At 36.2% G+C, this 19,277-nt stretch overlaps 4 protein-coding genes and 1 pseudogene across 10 annotated transcripts; 3 read left to right on the top strand and 2 right to left on the bottom strand.

Moving 5' to 3' along the window:
* Positions 1 to 221: 221 nt before the first annotated feature.
* Positions 222 to 1,938, bottom strand: HAT1 (Homeobox-leucine zipper protein 4 (HB-4) / HD-ZIP protein). Its single transcript, NM_117849.4, has 4 exons — positions 1,447 to 1,938; positions 1,031 to 1,359; positions 866 to 945; positions 222 to 764 (listed from the first exon to the last, which is right to left on the bottom strand). The coding sequence occupies exons 1-4, from the start codon at positions 1,592 to 1,594 to the stop codon at positions 473 to 475; spliced, it is 849 nt and encodes a 282-aa protein (NP_193476.1). The 5' UTR covers positions 1,595 to 1,938; the 3' UTR covers positions 222 to 472.
* Positions 1,939 to 4,139: 2,201 nt separating this feature from the next.
* AT4G17450 lies at positions 4,140 to 8,639 on the top strand (annotated as a pseudogene; the record flags this gene model as incomplete). Its single annotated transcript has 1 exon — positions 4,140 to 8,639.
* A 3,450-nt stretch (positions 8,640 to 12,089) lies between these two features.
* On the bottom strand, positions 12,090 to 13,769 carry AT4G17440 (chromogranin (DUF1639)). 4 transcript variants are annotated; one of them, NM_001341223.1, is made up of 4 exons: positions 13,036 to 13,769; positions 12,747 to 12,928; positions 12,596 to 12,635; positions 12,090 to 12,465 (listed from the first exon to the last, which is right to left on the bottom strand). In NM_001341223.1, exons 1-2 carry the CDS (start codon positions 13,606 to 13,608, stop codon positions 12,797 to 12,799), a joined length of 705 nt encoding a protein of 234 aa, NP_001328527.1. In that variant the 5' UTR covers positions 13,609 to 13,769; the 3' UTR covers positions 12,090 to 12,465; positions 12,596 to 12,635; positions 12,747 to 12,796. The 4 variants fall into 4 exon arrangements, with proteins under 4 accessions (NP_001328527.1, NP_001119000.1, NP_001328526.1 ...); NM_001125528.2 differs by having other exon boundaries at positions 12,857 to 12,928; NM_001341224.1 differs by having other exon boundaries at positions 12,184 to 12,465; positions 12,857 to 12,928; positions 13,024 to 13,761.
* An 852-nt stretch (positions 13,770 to 14,621) lies between these two features.
* Positions 14,622 to 16,746, top strand: AT4G17430 (O-fucosyltransferase family protein). Its single transcript, NM_117846.3, has 2 exons — positions 14,622 to 15,121; positions 15,199 to 16,746. Exons 1-2 carry the CDS (start codon positions 14,655 to 14,657, stop codon positions 16,253 to 16,255), a joined length of 1,524 nt encoding a protein of 507 aa, NP_193473.1. The 5' UTR covers positions 14,622 to 14,654; the 3' UTR covers positions 16,256 to 16,746.
* Positions 16,747 to 16,748: 2 nt separating this feature from the next.
* On the top strand, positions 16,749 to 19,102 carry AT4G17420 (Tryptophan RNA-binding attenuator protein-like protein; the record flags this gene model as incomplete). 3 transcript variants are annotated; one of them, NM_001160775.1, is made up of 12 exons in its annotated part: positions 16,816 to 17,060; positions 17,314 to 17,373; positions 17,462 to 17,501; positions 17,591 to 17,769; positions 17,894 to 17,932; positions 18,016 to 18,111; positions 18,287 to 18,317; positions 18,401 to 18,528; positions 18,627 to 18,718; positions 18,798 to 18,840; positions 18,920 to 18,935; positions 19,029 to 19,078. In NM_001160775.1, exons 1-12 carry the CDS (start codon positions 17,013 to 17,015, stop codon positions 19,076 to 19,078), a joined length of 822 nt encoding a protein of 273 aa, NP_001154247.1. In that variant the 5' UTR covers positions 16,816 to 17,012. The 3 variants fall into 3 exon arrangements, with proteins under 3 accessions (NP_567527.1, NP_001154247.1, NP_001154246.1); NM_001160774.1 differs by lacking the exon at positions 18,798 to 18,840 and having other exon boundaries at positions 18,627 to 18,743; NM_117845.4 differs by having other exon boundaries at positions 16,749 to 17,060; positions 18,257 to 18,317; positions 18,798 to 19,102.
* Positions 19,103 to 19,277: the final 175 nt, after the last annotated feature.

Genomic DNA, 19,277 nt, shown 5'->3' with positions numbered 1-19,277 from the left:
TAACCTGACGGTTCAACTTTTGTTTATGAAAAAAACTATTAGAGTATTTAGATGATTAGAGATATCATTTTTATGTAAAAGAAAAAAGAAGGGTATGAAAAAGATCTCGAAAAATTTGAAAATAGAAAAACTTATGCTTTTCTCATGAGGCACTTAACCTGGTCGCATATACAAAGATCATGTCAACGTAAAATGAAGATGGCTTCATGATTATGTCAAGAATGTATAATGGTTATTGGTTAAGAAGAGCTGGGTTTATCAAAAAAAAATAAAAGAAAAACTGTTCTTTTTTATCCTGTTTTTTTTTTTATTATTATAAATTTGTTTGTTATCAAGAAGACAAGAATAACTAATTTAATTAGATTAAAGTAAATTTAAAAGTAGAAAAAGGCTTTTAAGGATACATTAGCTGAGAGTCAATAATCTAAAAAGTACAATGACCCACACACAACCCATAGAAGCAGCATTAAAGTTAAGACCTAGGACGCATCACATCAAAGGTTGACCCATGGGCCATTTGGAGCCATGGACTCAATGAGACAGATCGCTGGTTGTGGTTAGATGAGGATGGTCCGGCCACACGTTCACACGATGGACACATCAAAAGTGTGGTCGGTGGACTCATCTGACCATACAACCGCGGTGAAAGCTTTAATGCTCTTAGTTCCGCTGCCTCTTTCTCGAGCCGCCGATTCTCTTCCGTTAATTTCTCAACACATCTTTTCAAATACTCGCAATCCACTTCGGTCTGCTTTAACTTTGTCCTATTAGGCACAAAAATGGGTTGTATTGTAAATAACATTGCTCTTTAGGGGCAAAATGGTCAACTAATATGTAAAAATAATGAGCACTCTAGTTCTCTCACCTTGCTCTTCTGTTTTGGAACCACACTTCCACTTGTCTTGCTGTTAAACCTAGCTTCTTAGCCAAAGCCAGCTTCTGTTTCTGTAGTTTTACAATAAAGCCCTTGTTAAAAACAGAGTATTTACAATAATACTTTCACGCTCCGAGAGATGGATGAATGACTAACGGGATTGAGAGTATTGTGCTCTTTGAAAGTGTCTTCGAGAACTGCGGATTGATCTTTGGATAGTCTAAGCTTCTTCCTACAAGTCTCACCTCCGTAATCTTCCTCTTCATCGGAGGTTCCACGTGAGGAAGATCTATCTAGAGTGATGTCAAGGTCATCTCCGCAACCACCACCGGAGGTACCTTCTCTTTCAGTACTCCTCCTCTTTCCACTCACTGTGCTCGAGATCGTACTGTTTGGAGACGAAACTCCTGTCTCCTCTTCCAAATCCACCGTTGTTGGCAAGCTGTTCACGTCGATTTTCCTAAGAAACTGTTGCTTTTGTTGATCTGAAAAATGAAAAAGGGTTATTTCAGGATCTGTGTTGTTTCCTTGTGGAAAAAGGTTATCAAGACTTTGTTGAAGAAGAAGCTTACCTGAGGAAGAAACAAGGGTTTGGTTCCATGGAAACATCTGGAGATTGGACATTGGTGAAGAAGTGGGTTTAAGATTTAGCTGGAGAGGATGGTTTTGTGCAAATCCCAAGCTAAGACTTAAACCCAAATCCTCTTTACCCATCATCATGATATTGTCTCTTGGTAGAAAATGAGAATAGCAAAAGCTTTGATCTTTATGAGTAGAGATGACTAGAAAAACCTTGATCTAAAGCTGATTTTACCTCAAAAGATTTATCAGTTGTGCTAAGTGTATGGAGGACAAGAGAAACCTTCTTCTAGGGTTCTTATAGAGAGAGAGAGATGTGAAATGGGAAATGAAAAGAGAAAGAGAGGATTAATATAGGAAGTGAATGATATGAGATGTTGTCAGGTTGGCCAATTATAATCTATTAATGCCCTTTTGAAACTCAATTATTATATCCCCAACTTGTTCCCTCTTTGTCTTCTCCTTTCTCTTTTTTTTTTTTCTTTATCTTTTCCTTCTTCTTCTTTTACTATTTTAGTAAATTGTATAGTAAGTCCTATCTTTTGCTATCTTTTTCCATAACCTCAAAGTACTTCTATATATGTATGGAATCCAAAGTAAATTTAAAATGCAAATTCATATTTTCCATCTCTACTTTATTTCTTGCAAATTTGGACTAGGAAAAGAGAAACTCTATAATATGCGGTGCAAATCCATTATGACATTTATTTAGCGACAATAAGTACATCAAATTATATGCCTAATCAACTAAATAATGATTCTAAGTTTTAATTATATACCTTCACATATATATGAAGTGACTCATGTTATGTCTTGCATATATTAGATATAAGCAGCCTTAGCTTCTGATTTAATAGTATCCGAGGAATTTTATTATTGCGCCAATTTGATATCATTTCGAGATATATAGACATTAGTTCTTTATTAAAAAAAAAATTAATAGAATTATTATTAAGAGTTGTAACTTGCTAATCTTTTTGACCATGTCAAAAAAAAAAAATAAAGATGTTATTGGATGAGCTTACTAGAGTGAATTTTATTTAGTATTTACGGTAAGTTGAATAATTGCCAATCTAATAGTTATGCTACAAAATATTTACTCTACTGTAAAGAAATAAACGTGAACATCTTTAGTTTTTTACTCCACCTAAAAGTGGTAGTAAATATTTCAGTTCATTTTCTCTTTTCATTTTTATTTAACCCTCAAATTTTTCCAATCATTGGTGCAAGAACTTGTGACCTTTGTAAAGAAAAAAAAAACAACTCAATCAGTCAAGATCACACACGGATGAGAACAGATATCGAAGAAATAGTTGGCAATTAATTGTTGAAATAATGAAGAAAAAAAAAGGACTAAATCAAGTGGTTGGTACAAAACACAATCCACATGAATCTGAGCTCATTCAAAGTTGTGGGCCAGTCACCTGTTGTGATCCAATCATATCCATGTGGGATGTGGGATCTATCATTACACTAACACCCATATGTATTACATATGAATCCAATATTCACTGACTGTTTCTCTATTTTCATTTCATGTTCTTAAACTTTCAACTATTATAGATCATCATACTTCCCTTATCATCAATTTTGTAGAATTTTTAAGTATTCAGATCGTGTTCTATAATCAGATATATTCTGAGTGCTGCTAATCAGAATCATTTTGCTTTATTGTTGACAAAAAAAAAAAAGAAGAAGTAAATTAAAACTGCCGAAAGATGATTAAAAAATGTCTCAAATAGTTTTGGGCTCAAGAGAGAACATGGGCAGGTGGGTCATGTCACGTGACAACAAGGGACCCGAAAACACTCGACCCGGCCGTGCGTTTTATTTTGTTTCCTCACGCGCCGACATCTTATCATTGCCTACCACGCGCCTTCATCATTTTCGCTTCGTTGTAATCATTATACGCATGATTTCAAATGAAATAACTCCTTCTCATTAATGATCTAACTGTACTCGAAATTAAAAATAGTTAAACATAGTACATTCGAATTATATGCCGTATATAATGAACTAATAATTCATCTTTCTAGTAAGTATTTTTTTTTTCAAACTAGTAGTGTATTATGCGTTCTAAACGAAAACATGAAATATCTATTTAGAAGCTCTATTTGAAAATGTTAATGGATTTGAATACTCACGACAAAACGAACCAAAAAATTGTTATTGAATATATATATTTCTACTTCGTTTTTTGATTAGAAGAAATTCGAGACCCAAAAGCTCGTAGATCCCCCTTAGGTTGAGACGAGAAATTCAAGACCCCTATTAGCTTATATATATTTAGTCTATACTTGTATATAATAGCAGTGATTAAGGGTTCGGTATAGTCCCGGTTTATTCATCTAATTAAGGTGAATCTCTGGTTTATTATTGGTTTAGTTGGTTTGTTGTCTATACAACATTGTAACAAACTTTCAAGATTATTAATGAGAAATTGAGCTTTCACCATGTTTTCTCTCTCGAGCATGGTTCCTATTATGGTATCAGAGCAATTTCTGCTCTTACTTCTCTGATTTCTCATCGATTTCTCATTGCTTTCTTCGTTTTTCTTCGTTTTCCACCGTTAAAGTGTTGAATCGATCCCGGATTTGTGTTGTTTTGAGCTCAAGCTGACCAGAATCACCTTCTGAAGCTTCGATTCAAGTTCCGATAACACATTTGAGCTTCGATCTCTCTATCCATGGTGAAACAGAAGAAGAAAACGCAGAATCGGAGTTCTTCTCCTACATCTGAGTATTCTCCGATGAAGACTCGAGCTGGTTCTTCATATCCAGTCGCCGATGACATCGTTGAACCTCCGTCTCTCAAGGTTATGGCTAATCGCGATCGTTTTCAATCAAATTCCGCATCGATTGAATCGTACGATAATGCTCATAGTCCGTACTTCCTTCACTCATCGGATCATCCAGGTCTGAATATTGTTTCTCATATTCTTGATGGAACGAATTACAACAATTGGTCGATAGCTATGCGAATGAGTTTAGATGCAAAGAATAAGTTGAGCTTTGTTGATGGATCTCTTCCTAGACCTGATGTTAGTGATCGTATGTTCAAGATTTGGAGTAGATGCAATAGTATGGTTAAAACTTGGTTGTTGAATGTGGTGAGTAAAGAGATTTATGATAGCATCTTGTATTATGAGGATGCAGCTGAAATGTGGAATGATCTATTCTCAAGATTCAGAGTGAGTAATCTTCCGAGGAAGTATCAACTTGAACAGTCTATCCACACTCTGAAACAAGGAAATCTGGATTTATCCACTTACTATACGAAGAAGAAGACACTTTGGGAACAACTGGCTAACACTAGAGTTCTCACAGTGAGGAAGTGTAATTGTGAGCATGTTAAGGAATTGCTGGAAGAGGCTGAGACTAGCAGAATCATTCAGTTTCTTATGGGATTGAATGATAATTTTGCTCATATTAGAGGGCAGATTTTGAACATGAAACCACGACCAGGCTTGACTGAGATATACAATATGCTTGATCAAGATGAGAGTCAGCGTCTAGTTGGAAATCCTACTCTATCAAATCCGACTGCTGCCTTTCAAGTTCAAGCTTCTCCTATTATTGATTCTCAAGTCAATATGGCTCAAGGTTCATACAAGAAGCCTAAGTGTTCTTACTGCAACAAGCTTGGTCACTTAGTAGACAAATGCTATAAGAAGCATGGTTATCCACCGGGTTCTAAATGGACTAAAGGTCAGACCATTGGTTCTACTAATCTTGCTAGTACTCAGCTCCAGCCGGTGAATGAGACACCAAATGAGAAGACAGATTCTTATGAAGAGTTCTCGACTGATCAAATCCAGACTATGATTTCTTATCTTAGTACTAAGCTTCACATTGCATCTGCCTCACCCATGCCGACTACATCTTCTGCTTCGATTTCTGCAAGTCCCTCCGTACCTATGATCTCACAGATCTCAGGTACATTCTTGTCACTATTCTCCAATGCCTATTATGACATGCTTATTTCTTCTGTATCTCAAGAACCGGCTGTGTCTCCTAGAGGTTGGGTAATAGATTCAGGAGCCACTCACCATGTTACACACAATAGAGACCTATACTTAAACTTTAGGTCCTTAGAAAATACCTTTGTTAGACTCCCAAATGATTGTACAGTCAAGATAGCAGGCATAGGATTCATTCAACTGTCTGATGCAATCTCTCTACATAATGTGCTTTATATTCCTGAATTTAAATTCAATTTGATCAGTGTTAGTGTTCTTACTAAGTTTTTGAAAACAAAAGTGAGCTTTACATCTGATGAATGTTTTGTTCAGGAACTTACAAAGGAGTTGATGATTGGTAGAGGTAGTCAAGTTGGGAATCTTTATGTTCTGGATTTCAATGAAAATAATCATACTGTGTCTTTAAAAGGTACTACTTCTATGTGTCCTGAGTTTTCTGTTTGTTCTTCTGTTGTTGTTGATTCTGTTACATGGCATAAGAGATTAGGTCATCCTGCTTATTCTAAGATTGATTTGTTGTCTGATGTGTTGAATCTTAAAGTTAAAAAGATAAATAAAGAACATTCCCCGGTTTGTCATGTTTGTCATGTTTGTCATTTGTCAAAACAAAAACATTTATCTTTTCAATCTAGACAAAACATGTGTTCTGCTGCATTTGATTTAGTTCATATAGATACTTGGGGACCTTTCTCTGTCCCTACTAATGATGGTTTTAAATACTTTCTAACTATAGTTGATGATTTTAGTAGAGCTACTTGGATTTATCTGTTAAAGAACAAATCAGATGTTTTGCATGTTTTTCCTGCTTTTATTAATATGGTTCATACTCAATATCAGACTAAACTCAAATCTGTTAGATCAGACAATGCACATGAATTGAAATTCACTGATTTATTTGCTGCACATGGTATTGTTGCATATCATTCTTGTCCTGAAACTCCTGAACAAAATTCTGTGGTAGAGAGAAAGCATCAACACATCTTGAATGTTGCTAGAGCCTTATTATTTCAATCCAATATACCACTAGAGTTTTGGGGTGATTGTGTCTTAACAGCAGTGTTCCTTATCAATAGATTACCTACTCCTGTTTTGAATAATAAGTCTCCTTATGAGAAGCTTAAGAACATACCTCCTGCTTATGAGTCTTTAAAGACATTTGGTTGTTTGTGTTATAGTTCAACTTCTCCTAAACAGCGACATAAATTTGAACCTAGAGCTAGAGCCTGTGTATTTCTAGGTTATCCTTTAGGTTACAAGGGGTATAAGCTATTAGATATAGAGACACATGCCGTTTCTATTTCAAGACATGTCATTTTTCATGAGGATATTTTTCCTTTCATATCATCCACTATCAAGGATGATATCAAAGACTTCTTTCCTCTATTACAGTTCCCTGCTAGAACCGATGATTTGCCTCTAGAGCAAACATCAATCATTGATACACATCCACATCAAGATGTGTCATCCTCCAAGGCTTTGGTTCCTTTCGATCCATTGTCTAAACGCCAAAAGAAACCCCCAAAACACTTGCAGGATTTTCATTGCTATAATAATACTAGTACTATCTTATATCCCATCACAGATTATATCTCTTATTCATATATAGCTGAGCCTTTCCATGCCTTTATTAATAATATCACAAATGCGGTTATCCCACAAAGATATTCAGAAGCTAAAGATTTTAAGGCATGGTGTGATGCGATGAAAGAGGAGATTGGTGCTATGGTAAGGACTAATACCTGGAGTGTGGTAAGTCTTCCTCCTAATAAGAAAGCTATTGGTTGTAAATGGGTCTTCACTATCAAACATAATGCAGATGGTAGTATTGAGAGATACAAGGCACGTTTGGTAGCAAAAGGGTATACTCAAGAAGAAGGTTTGGATTATGAAGAGACTTTCTCACCTGTTGCCAAGTTGACTTCAGTGAGAATGATGTTGTTGCTTGCTGCCAAGATGAAGTGGTCAGTTCATCAACTTGATATTTCTAATGCATTTCTGAATGGAGACTTGGATGAAGAGATATATATGAAGATTCCCCCAGGTTATGCAGATCTTGTTGGTGAAGCTTTGCCTCCTCATGCTATTTGTCGTTTACACAAGTCCATTTATGGACTCAAACAAGCCTCTCGGCAATGGTACCTTAAGCTGTCTAACACTCTAAAGGGAATGGGTTTTCAGAAGTCAAATGCAGATCATACTTTGTTTATCAAGTATGCTAATGGAGTTTTGATGGGTGTTTTGGTTTACGTGGATGATATAATGATTGTGAGTAACAGTGATGATGCAGTGGCACAGTTTACTGCAGAATTGAAGTCTTATTTCAAGTTGAGAGATTTGGGTGCAGCTAAGTACTTTCTTGGTATTGAGATTGCACGTTCAGAAAAAGGGATTTCAATTTGTCAAAGGAAGTACATTCTGGAGCTGTTATCTACTACAGGTTTTCTTGGTAGTAAACCGTCTTCGATTCCTTTGGATCCAAGTGTTAAGCTGAATAAAGAAGATGGTGTTCCTTTGACTGATTCTACCTCTTATCGAAAGTTGGTTGGAAAGTTGATGTATTTGCAGATTACAAGACCTGACATTGCATATGCTGTCAACACTTTGTGTCAGTTTTCTCATGCTCCAACAAGTGTTCATTTGAGTGCTGTTCATAAGGTTCTTCGTTATCTCAAAGGCACAGTTGGACAGGGTCTTTTCTACTCTGCAGATGACAAGTTTGACTTAAGAGGTTACACGGATTCAGACTTTGGTTCTTGTACTGATTCTAGGCGTTGTGTGGCTGCTTATTGTATGTTCATTGGAGATTATCTAGTCTCATGGAAATCAAAGAAGCAAGATACAGTCTCTATGAGTACTGCAGAAGCAGAATTTCGAGCTATGTCACAGGGCACTAAGGAGATGATTTGGCTTTCCAGACTTTTTGATGATTTCAAGGTACCATTCATTCCTCCAGCCTATCTCTATTGTGATAATACAGCTGCTTTGCACATTGTCAACAATTCGGTGTTCCATGAGCGCACCAAGTTTGTGGAGCTTGACTGTTACAAGACAAGGGAAGCAGTTGAATCAGGTTTTCTTAAAACCATGTTTGTGGAGACTGGAGAACAGGTGGCAGATCCTCTAACCAAAGCTATCCATCCAGCTCAGTTTCATAAGCTCATTGGCAAGATGGGAGTGTGCAACATCTTTGCCCCACTGCCATCTTGAGGGGGGGTATTAGCTTGTATATACTTAGTCTATACTTGTATATAATAGCAGTGATTAAGGGCTCGGTATAATCCCGGTTTATTCATCTAATTAAGGTGAATCTCTGGTTTATTATTGGTTTAGTTGGTTTGTTGTCTATACAACATTGTAACAAACTTTCAAGATTATTAATGAGAAATTGAGCTTTTACCAATTTTCTCTCGAGCATGGTTCCTATTAACCCCCTTTAAACAATGTAATTTGAAGCTAAGAAATGACGTCTAATCACTCTTTTAAAAAGATCAAGCACTACTTGGTAGAAAAAAAAGAAAATCATGGATGTTTATAACTAATTGACATTATAGGTCCTTGTGCATAATACTTTAGCCTTTAGGTCTTGTCTACACTTCGATTATGAATTTTTTTGAACACATGTAGTCTCATTCAATATACGTAATTACGTATAAAGTAAATTAAGATCCACGTATAAAAACTTTAATAATACAAATCGTATTTTCTAATGTTGTAATCATTTGAGGCGTATATATATGGTTTGCTTTTATAGTAGGACTAATAATTATCAATTTACATAATCATATTTGATGCGTAGCTTAATTATTCTCTACAGAAATTGGCTGTAGGTTAATGTCATCATTGGGGAACTTTATATGTTTGGACCTAACTTCCCCATTATAGTCGAATATTATATATTCTCTAGTACATGTAATAATGCGAATGTTTAAACACTTCAAAGAAAATACTCATTGACATCGACATAATGAATAAGAAAGAGGCCTAGCAATAAAACGAATGATATGTAATTTGAATTTGACGTTTCATATAGTATAGTTAAAATGTTTGATTCTTGATTATTAAACATGATTTTAACGCATCAAATGGTATGAATATTACTGCTACATGCATATGCATAATTATTGAGATTCTAGCATCATGATTATTCAGAAATGGTTTTGGGAATCTATGTTTTTAAATAAAGAAATAGTTGGTGTACAAAATGAAGCTTCAAGGAATGCTTGTAATTAAAAAAAAAAAAAAGAAGAAGAAAGGACCAAGTTGGCTCGTGCGATATATCCTCCCATGTGGAACCGACGTGGCGCACACATTCCTAAGAGAACCACACCACCCATGACAGCGAAGCACACGTGTGCTCTTGTCCACCCACACGTGCATTCTTGGTCAAAATATTCCTATGTTCTCTTGGTTGTCCTCAGTCAATGGTCAAACTTCTATAATTTTATTTGGTTGAGTAAAATAGGAAGAAGTAGCCAACTCTCTCATTAGAAGAATGTGGCTTCCTCTCTTTGGGATTTTCAAAGATGGCTTATCAGTTTCAGATGCTATAATTTAGTTCTTTTTACTAATTGGCTTCAGGTTCAGCCCCTTGGACAGGTTGATAAGCCACTAATATTACTAATATGTCCATTCAGAAATCTTGAATAATGAAACCAACTAATATTTCCCTCAATTTCGTTCGTTTTGGATCTATAAGATTTGAAAATTGGCTTGATCATAAAAGTGGAATAGTTTTGAAACATGTTCTCCGAAAACATATGGTTTCCTAGTTACATATTTTAATTCTTCTAATGGCGGTGAGCTGTGGTGGTCATGTGGATTCATCGGTTAACCAAAAATCGTTTGGGATATTTTTCGGTTGTAATGACACGTGCACTAATATATACATACGGACTCATTTAACTACCTTTAAATAAATAAATAAAAAAAACTACCTTTAAATAATACTCCCATCTAACGATTGCTTTAAAATAATTACTGGGTAAAAATGAGGTAAAAATGAACTCTAATAGTTTATCTTATGGATTCTGATGTACCATTTTATGGAGAAATTATATACATGATTTTAAAATGGCCACCAAATTAAAATGAACCATCCTAAAAGTAAAATAAAATAGAACTAAACCCATGAATTTATGGTTCTAATTAGTAGTAACAAAAAAATTCTACATTTTTGTAATTATTATTGACTTTTGTAGATTGTCACTATTTATGTGTTGTTAATATATATGTTCTTCCTCTAGTTAACTGATGATTAAAAAAACCATCGTCGATTACACAATTCTCTATCAGGTCCTAGTTCTGGTAGACGTGAAATTATATTATGGTTTGATTGGTCGAAAATAATTTGGATATTTTAGTAGAAATGGAGGGCACTCATGGAATTTAGGTTTAGCCCCTAATTTTCCACTGCGTGACAGAGTAAGGAATCGTTTTTTTGTGCCATTGTGTGTGGTTGGTCGTTGAAAGAATACATATCTCAAGTACAACGAGGACTGTGTATGACGTCGATAAAGCAATTAATGGCACATGATATATTACCAATCACATCATTTAATTTATTAGTATCATCATCATCGTCATTGCATTATCTTACATTCCTAATGTTATGTTTAGAAAAGTACTTAATTTACTCCACATAATCATTAACTTCTATCACAACAATTAATCTCTAAGTAAAAGACAAGCTACATAATATGATAAAAAAATAAATGGACATGCGATCATCTTCGGTTTTGTTCTTGGTTTGGATTCAATTACGTTTAAAATTTGATATCACTTTTTCTCTTTTAAATTAAAAGATTGAAACTGTATATGATACTTTTGTGGCTGTGTGTGATGTAATCGGTGAAAGTTGTTCTCGAATGAATTGGCTTTTTGGAAACAAGAGGAGCCCACTGAGAATGATACTCTTCATTGATTATTCGGCAAAGAACTACATGTAATAATGATTAAGTTTTTGAGTCGGAACTAATTTTTTAATTTTCTTAAAAAGAAACAATTAAAACCGACAAACTGACCATTTGGCTTCGCTGTAGAAGAGCATAAATGGCGAGAGTCAAATGATTGTGGACTAGAATCATCATGTGATGAAAATGAAACACAAAAGGCCTAAGATAACCAATTATATGCTCTAACCCCTATATAATCATTCCCATTATAGTAATAATGAGAAGAGTTCATAATTAATGGAACAAACCTTCTTCAAAGTAAGCATGCTCTTGCAAATTAAATACTAAAATTTACAAGAAATCACATTTTCCTAAAAAAGAAAGAGAAGTCGTAACTGGTGGTATTCTAGGGCCTTTTGGATTTGAAATCATGAATATTAGCCCATTTAGCTTATTGTGGTTTAGGTACTCCATTCTCACATTAGGACTTCAAGCCTTAAGATGCAATCACATGAATATGAACTGTGAGCCATTTTCTTTATGCAGGTTGTTGTTAAGTGGGTATGCAGATTTTTTAAAAAATACAGTCATACAGAGGAAACAACTGTGTGATTAATAAACCAGCGTAAAAGCAAAAACTACACTCTTAGTTTCACATTTTTGGAATAATTAGAAACATTAATGCAGAACTGTAACTATTTTTAGCCGTCTTCTCAAAGTTATCTGCAGGTTTTTAATTTGCTTTTATTCTCTTAGAAACCTTATTGTACTTAAAAAAACTTATATGGATCTTAATACACTTTCTAACTATGTGTGTTAATAAGAGTTATATATGGTTTAATAAATCATTGTCTGTGCTAATAAGAGTTATAAATGGTTTCAAAAAACCCTTTTTAAACATAGATTATGTTGTTTTCCTCTGCCATTAAACTTAGACGCATCTTAATTACTAACTCAAAAACAAACCCCTCTCGCTCTCTCTCTTTATATATATCTATAATTATATGACCTTACCGATATTTACTTATAGTTTAGTTACTACTAAGTTTGATATGAGACAAGAACATGTCTCTTGAGATATCTTCTTCCTAGCTTCTACTGTGATGTATCTGGATTCTCGATCACCAGCATACCTATCTACCCTGCAACAAAGCAGAAACAAAATCCAACTACTTAAGCACAAACCTCAACAAGATCAAGCAATGTAATATCATAACAACGTTACCATATATCCATGAAAATGATAAGTTTCAATTAGGGAGATGACTTCACCTTTTTCCTTCACCAAAAGACTCCTTTGCATCGATCATCACTGCAAATGGAATACAATCGCTGTTACGGGTTTTGTATCATTAAAGCAGCAGTACCATTAGGTTACGTAAAGCTAACATAGAATGAAACTTCATAAAATCTGTAATAGCACCTAAAGGTCTAGACTTTCATCCATTTCATACTATCTACAGATCAATGTAGCTAAAGGGCAGGTTGATCCAAGCTTTCATCGAGCAAGTAAGTGGACTGATCAAAGCTAACCTTAGCCGGAGAAGTGGCTACTCTGAAGCAATCAGCATTCATCCCAACGAGACCCAATCCAGGGAAAATGACCTACAATGGCAGACATTGAATTGCCTAAGAAAATGGAGACACTAAAAAAACGTAGTCATTGTTTTGAATTCTCTGTGAGGCAATTCGTCGAACACCTGGTGACTTACATCGAGATGTTTCTGCATAGCTTTTGCCCTCTTCCTTGGCCGGCGAGATGACCTGTTCCCACTCATGCTGAACAAATCTTCTTCGATCTCGTCTCGAGCTAGAGCAACCCAAAGCCTATGATTCTCGTTTGCAACCTCACCACCGCCTAATCCGGGTGATTCCGCCGGGATTCCTCTCTGCCTGTTCGATTTCGGCTCAATTCCTGCGCCTGATTTCTGATTCTTCACCTCCGAACCTCCTCCTCCGCCGCCACCGCAAACCTCCGCCGTGAACACGCCGTTTCCTTTCTTCGAACCACCATAAGCCTTCCTCGGACGAAGATTCCACGTCCTCTTCGCTTCCTCCTCCTCCGTTTCTTCTCTCTCCTTCACCGACACCGGCACTTCCTCTCTCGCGGGAGAAATCTCATCGGATTTCAGCTTCTTCAGGTTATCGTGCTCTGATGAGGGAGCAAAGGAGGAGAAAGAGAGACGCGGCTGACGACTTGACCGTGACGCCACGACACGGTTAGAAACAGCCACCGTCTCCGCCGATTGAGAAGCAGACCTCTCCGACTTGGAATTCGCAGACATTGGTATGAGATTATACCAAAACGTATTCACCTGAGAGATGATCAAAAACCCTAGAAGGTAAAAAGCAGAGAGGAGAGAGAGAGATGTAGGAGATTTACGGAAGCTGATGCATGCGTAAGTTTCTAATTATGTTTTTATTCATGGGGTGTTATTGGTTTATGATTTCAAAAGACTTTTAGTGTTTTAAAGTGTTATTTAGAATTTATTGTTATTCGATCACGATTTGTTAAAAGTATGTTATATTTTGTTGGCTAAAATAAATCATTAGTTAATTATTTTATATCCTGATATATCAACATCAATTATCATCCTTCTGATATGGGGATTAATATATGTTAACAATAAATCCAGAAAATTACGTTTAGATTTAGACATATAAATAAAGAGATCTTAAAGAAAAGAAGAGAAAAAAAAGAACCCGTAAAAAGCTTAAAAGACTACAACTGCTTAAGTCTATCAATGATGATCAATATATTCATGTAAGTGCTAAATAGGTTAATTTCTCTAGTGAATTCGATTTTGGACTAAAAATCAACAAATATTAGATCATCTAGTGAATTCGATTTCTCTAGGCCATCAAAGAATATTATTAGTTAGGTCCAAAGACCTAAATTTATTTTTGTGTATAAATTTAATAAAATAGAAATTTACATTTTGATATTTTTAATATTATTTTGGTGACAAAATATTTAGAAATTTTTTATATTTTTAAATATTCTTTTATTTTCATATATTTTTTATTTTATTTTACAAAAATTTAAAAAGAATAAAAATAAAAATAAGTTCATAAATATTAATTAGCAAGATATCTAATCTCCATTGCTTGTTTAAAATGTTATGTGGACGCGCAAATAGCTTCGTATAGATTATGTTACAAAAAGATTTCTAAAATTAACTATGTTTAAGTTCGTATTATTTTAGTTAAGGCCCATCAGAGAATATTAGTTAGGCCCAAAACAGTGACACTCACCGTTTTGGCATCTTCTACACATGAGCAAAACTAGACGCAACGCAATGATGGCGACTAAAACCTCAGAGCAAAAAACATGAACAACTTCTTCAATCCCAGTAGACCAAGCCCACGTCCATGGCCAAACAGGAAGAAGCAAACCGACAAATCTGCGATATTTCTTTGCTCCGTTTCTATACTTGTTGTGTTCTTCATCGTCGTCTTCTTCATCACTTACTCCGAGATGCCCAAGTCCTTGTTCTCAATCTCTGCATTTTCTGGATCCGTTCAATTCCCTCAGTGCAGATCCGAGATACTAACCCGAACTCTTCTAGGTCAGAAGTTTCTCTGGTACGCTCCTCACAGTGGATTCAGTAATCAGCTATCGGAATTTAAGAATGCGCTTCTTATGGCGGGAATTCTTAATCGGACCCTAATTATTCCTCCGATTCTGGATCATCACGCCGTTGCTCTCGGTAGTTGTCCTAAATTTAGGGTTTTGAGTCCCAGCGAGATACGAATCTCAGTTTGGAATCATTCAATTGAGCTTCTTAAGACTGACAGGTACAAAATCTCTTTTTTTTTTCGTAATGAGTTTTAGTAATTTGATCAATGTGGGTGACAAATGTTGGTGTTTATAGGTACGTTTCGATGGCTGATATTGTAGACATTTCGTCGCTGGTATCTTCTTCGGCTGTTCGAGTCATTGATTTTAGGTACTTTGCATCACTACAGTGTGGTGTTGACTTGGAGACTCTATGCACTGATGATTTAGCTGAACAGTCTCAGGCTTATGAGTCACTGAAACAGTGTGGCTATTTGTTATCTGGAGTTCGTGGTAATGTAGATAAATGTTTGTATGCTGTGGATGAAGATTGTAGAACCACTGTTTGGACTTATAAAAATGGAGAAGCTGATGGGAGATTAGATTCGTTCCAGCCTGATGAGAAGCTCAAGAAGAAAAAGAAATTGTCCAACGTGAGAAGGCGAAGAGATGTGTATAAGACTCTTGGACATGGTACAGAAGCTGAGTCTGCAGCTATTCTAGCATTTGGGAGCCTCTTCACAGCTCCATACAAAGGCTCAGAGCTGTATATCGATATCCATAAATCTCCAAAGATAAAATCTTTGGTTGAGAAGGTCGATTTCCTTCCTTTTGTTCGAGAGATAATGATCGCGGGAAAGAAATTTGCTTCAGAAACCATAAAGGCGCCGTTTCTTTGTGCACAACTTAGATTACTAGATGGCCAGTTCAAGAATCATCGGGAGAGCACTTTTACGGGTTTATATCAGAAGTTGGAAGCTTTGAGCGTTAAGAATCCTGGTCTAATTAATGTGTTTGTAATGACAGACCTTCCTGAATTTAACTGGACCGGAACTTACTTGGGTGATTTGTCTAAGAACTCTACAAATTTCAAGCTCCACTTTATAGGGGAACAAGATGAATTCTTAGCGCGAACAGAGCATGAACTTGATTCAGCGAGTCACGGCCAGAAATTTGGGTCTATTCCGATGAGTCTTGATAGTATAAAAAAGATGCAGACCCATTGTTACCCTCATGGAGGATCCAATGTGCAGCTTTACATAGAGGAAGCTGTTTGTAGCTGTGCTTCACTGGGTTTTGTTGGTACTCCAGGGTCTACAATAGCTGATAGTGTAGAGATGATGAGGAAATACAATGCGTGTAGTAGTAGTTGAACTCAGACTGCATTTCTATTGGATTCATCTGGTGGATGAGCCAATGTGTAGTGATTTTATTAAGTTTTGCCGGTCTTTGTATAGAGATGGATAGAGATAGATGATAGATCTGTCATCTGTCTCCACTTGAAGTTATTGGTGATGAAAACAGGCTCTTAAATTGTTTTGTGTTGTTAAGTTATTTGGGAAACTATCTAAGTTTCTTATTAATAGATGAAGCTACTTGGTTCCTTTCTGATTATTCACACACAACAATGGAAGAGTAAAGGTTGCGTGGGATGGTTGCTTAGTAAAGGTTTTGTGAGTTCTGTAGATGTCTCTAGTGGTCGACAAGATTTGTAATTGTTGTACCAATGTCTTTAAACCGGCTATTGAATAAGAAATTTTGTACCAAATAAATCTAGTGAAAGAGGGTTGGTTGAGAAGAAATGTAATTATATTAAACCGGAAATGAAATTTTACGTCGATGTGTATTTTGTGACCAATGAGATCTCTCCACGTAAACAGATTCCACGTGCAGCTTCAGGCCGATTTAAGCGAATTTAATCTGTCGTTTTGTTGGGTTCCCGTCGGTGACATCCACCGCGAACATTTCGACCGGAGTTTTGAGAGAGCTCAGAGTGTTTCGAGTGTGTTATTTGGATCTGCGATCTGATCGTCTCGCATCGACGTGAAAGGTTTTCTAATCCAATTGGTTCTGTGGAAATTTGGATTCGGAGGTTTTTGTTTGGAAGATCTTTCTGCGGTTTTCACCGCCATGGCTGCTCCGTTTTTCTCTACTCCATTTCAGCCTTATGTCTATCAGGTTTGTCTTCTATCTTCGTTCTCTTCTCGCCTCTTAGATTCGTATTCTTGTCTGTCACTATCGAGAAGGCTAGTGTTCGAATATACTTCTTCGCGAGTATTTTAGGATCCTTTCTCATGTAGGTGTTGAGTAATGTGATGTGTACTTACATCTAATTCAGTGATAATGCTAATAAGCTATTTCCTGGGTGAGAAATTGATCTCTTGAATGTGTCTGTGGGAGTATGAATCTCACAAGTGGTTATATGATGCAGAGTCAAGAAGATACGATCACACCTTTCCAAATTTTGGGTGGTGAAGCACAGGTTGTTCAGGTAGGTCGACATTTTATTTTGTAGTCTGGGCATTTTGTGTTTATGTGATTGACATATATACTCAAGCATTTGATTGTTTTTTTGACAGATAATGTTAAAACCACAAGAGAAGGTCATTGCTAAGCCTGGTAATTTCCATATTATGATTCCTCATTAAGTTTTGTAAGATCTGTTGGGTTGGATTGTATATGTTAACTGATTATATATGGTTCTTTAGGTTCAATGTGCTACATGTCTGGGTCCATTGAGATGGATAATACTTATACCCCTGAACAAGAAGTTGGAGTTGTACAATGGATTTTAGGAAAGAGTGTTAGTAGTATAGTTCTTCGTAACACTGGGCAAAACGATGGATTTGTTGGTATCGCTGCACCTTCTTTGGCAAGGATTCTCCCAGTTAGTGGTTCTTACTTGCCATGATTTCCTTCCGTAGTATTTAGTATCTTGCTTGATATAAGTATATCTCCTTATCTCGTTCTTATGTGTTTTGGTGACCTTTGGCTTGTTTCTTTCCGTGAAGCTTGATTTGGCAATGTTTGGTGGGGACATCTTATGCCAGGTAGAGCCGTCAATCTTTAGCTGCTTGGCTCTCAGCTTTTTCCTCCTCATTCAATGATGTGACTTTTTCTTGTTGTTGTGTAGCCAGATGCATTTCTCTGTTCTGTCCATGATGTGAAGGTCGTAAACACTGTGTATCAGAGACATCGAGCAAGAAACATTGCTGCAGCTGGGGCTGAGGTAAGGAAAACAATACATTGCATTGGCTTTTGGCACAGTTCATTCAAAACTTAAGAGTTATACCTTTCCTAGTTACTTCTTGTAGATGCTACTATGTGAAAATTTTATATATGTTTGGCTTGAAGTCAGAGAGTCGTTGTTGTAGGGGGTTCTGAGACAAAGGCTTTCTGGTCAGGGTCTTGCTTTTATTATCGCTGGCGGCTCTGGTATGCAACTAAAGTTTATCTCAACTTACTGCTCTTTAGGTTTAGGCCTTTTAAACTGATCCTACTCCATTTGCTTCATAAAGTTGTACAGAAAAACCTGGAGGTGGGAGAAGTTCTCACCATTGACGTTTCTTGCATTGCCGCTCTCACTCCGTCGATCAATTTCCAAATCAAATACAATGCTGCTCCTGTAAGACGGGCAGTTTTCGGGGTATGTTATGTTTCTTCCTTATCCATTACAAACAATATGTATTAAGGTTGGTCCTTTTGTGTCAAACTTACAAATCATCTACATTTTGTCAAAAAAAGGGTGATAATGTAGTAACAGCAACTCTAACGGGACCAGGCATCGTGTTCATCCAAAGTTTACCGTTTCATCGACTCTCGCAGCGAATTGCAAGGTTAAGAATCGACAATCTCCTCTTGGTATAAATAACTATGGTTTCTTGTACTAGACTCAGCAAGGGTTTTTGCTTGCAGGTCGGTGACGTCCCCAAATATGAGAGAAAATCCAAGATTATTAGTTCAAATAGGGTTATTCATATTTCTTGCATACGTTGTAATTGTGTCCTCTTTAATCCTTACTGAAATGTGAAATACAGAGGTGCACTCACATTTGTATCCTCTTTTGCTATATATGGGATTTACTACACCCATATCACCTTTTGTATTCTCTTTTGCTATTAACCTTTCTCAGATTCATGTTGGCAGCAGTGGCTGGGATGTTTATTGTGAACAGATACTTGAAATCATTCATATAGTCGAAATAGCCTTTGAGATCCCTAAAACTTTCATCATCTTCCACATGATTAACTTTGCTAGAGCACAATATCTTAACCTTAGCTTCAGCAGAGTAAAAAAAAATTCTTGAAATATCAAAAGACAAATTTGTCTTATGTTTCAATTAAAACCCTTACACGAAAACAAATAAATGCCTAATTTAACATTTGGTATCAACCT

This window comes from Arabidopsis thaliana, chromosome 4 (genome assembly GCF_000001735.4).
Source record: "Arabidopsis thaliana chromosome 4, partial sequence".
In the NCBI taxonomy this organism is placed as follows: Eukaryota; Viridiplantae; Streptophyta; class Magnoliopsida; order Brassicales; family Brassicaceae; genus Arabidopsis; species Arabidopsis thaliana.
The sequence above is the reverse complement of the archived record's forward strand: the minus strand, read 5'-3'. Positions and strand labels throughout refer to the sequence as shown.

What these genes read in the sequence shown, in the direction of transcription:
- HAT1 (NM_117849.4), bottom strand. Translation starts at nt 1,594, where the DNA reads ATGATGATGGGTAAAGAGGATTTGGGTTTAAGTCTTAGCTTGGGATTT. An exon ending in AACCCTTGTTTCTTCCTCAG is followed by an intron (nt 1,360 to 1,446) that starts GTAAGCTTCTTC and finishes TTCATTTTTCAG; the next exon opens with ATCAACAAAAGCAACAGTTT. An exon ending in AGCACAATACTCTCAATCCC is followed by an intron (nt 946 to 1,030) that starts GTTAGTCATTCA and finishes GTAAAACTACAG; the next exon opens with AAACAGAAGCTGGCTTTGGC.
- AT4G17440 (NM_001341223.1), bottom strand. Translation starts at nt 13,608, where the DNA reads ATGTCTGCGAATTCCAAGTCGGAGAGGTCTGCTTCTCAATCGGCGGAG. An exon ending in CTATGCAGAAACATCTCGAT is followed by an intron (nt 12,929 to 13,035) that starts GTAAGTCACCAG and finishes CTGCCATTGTAG; the next exon opens with GTCATTTTCCCTGGATTGGG.
- AT4G17430 (NM_117846.3), top strand. Translation starts at nt 14,655, where the DNA reads ATGAACAACTTCTTCAATCCCAGTAGACCAAGCCCACGTCCATGGCCA. An exon ending in GAGCTTCTTAAGACTGACAG is followed by an intron (nt 15,122 to 15,198) that starts GTACAAAATCTC and finishes TGGTGTTTATAG; the next exon opens with GTACGTTTCGATGGCTGATA.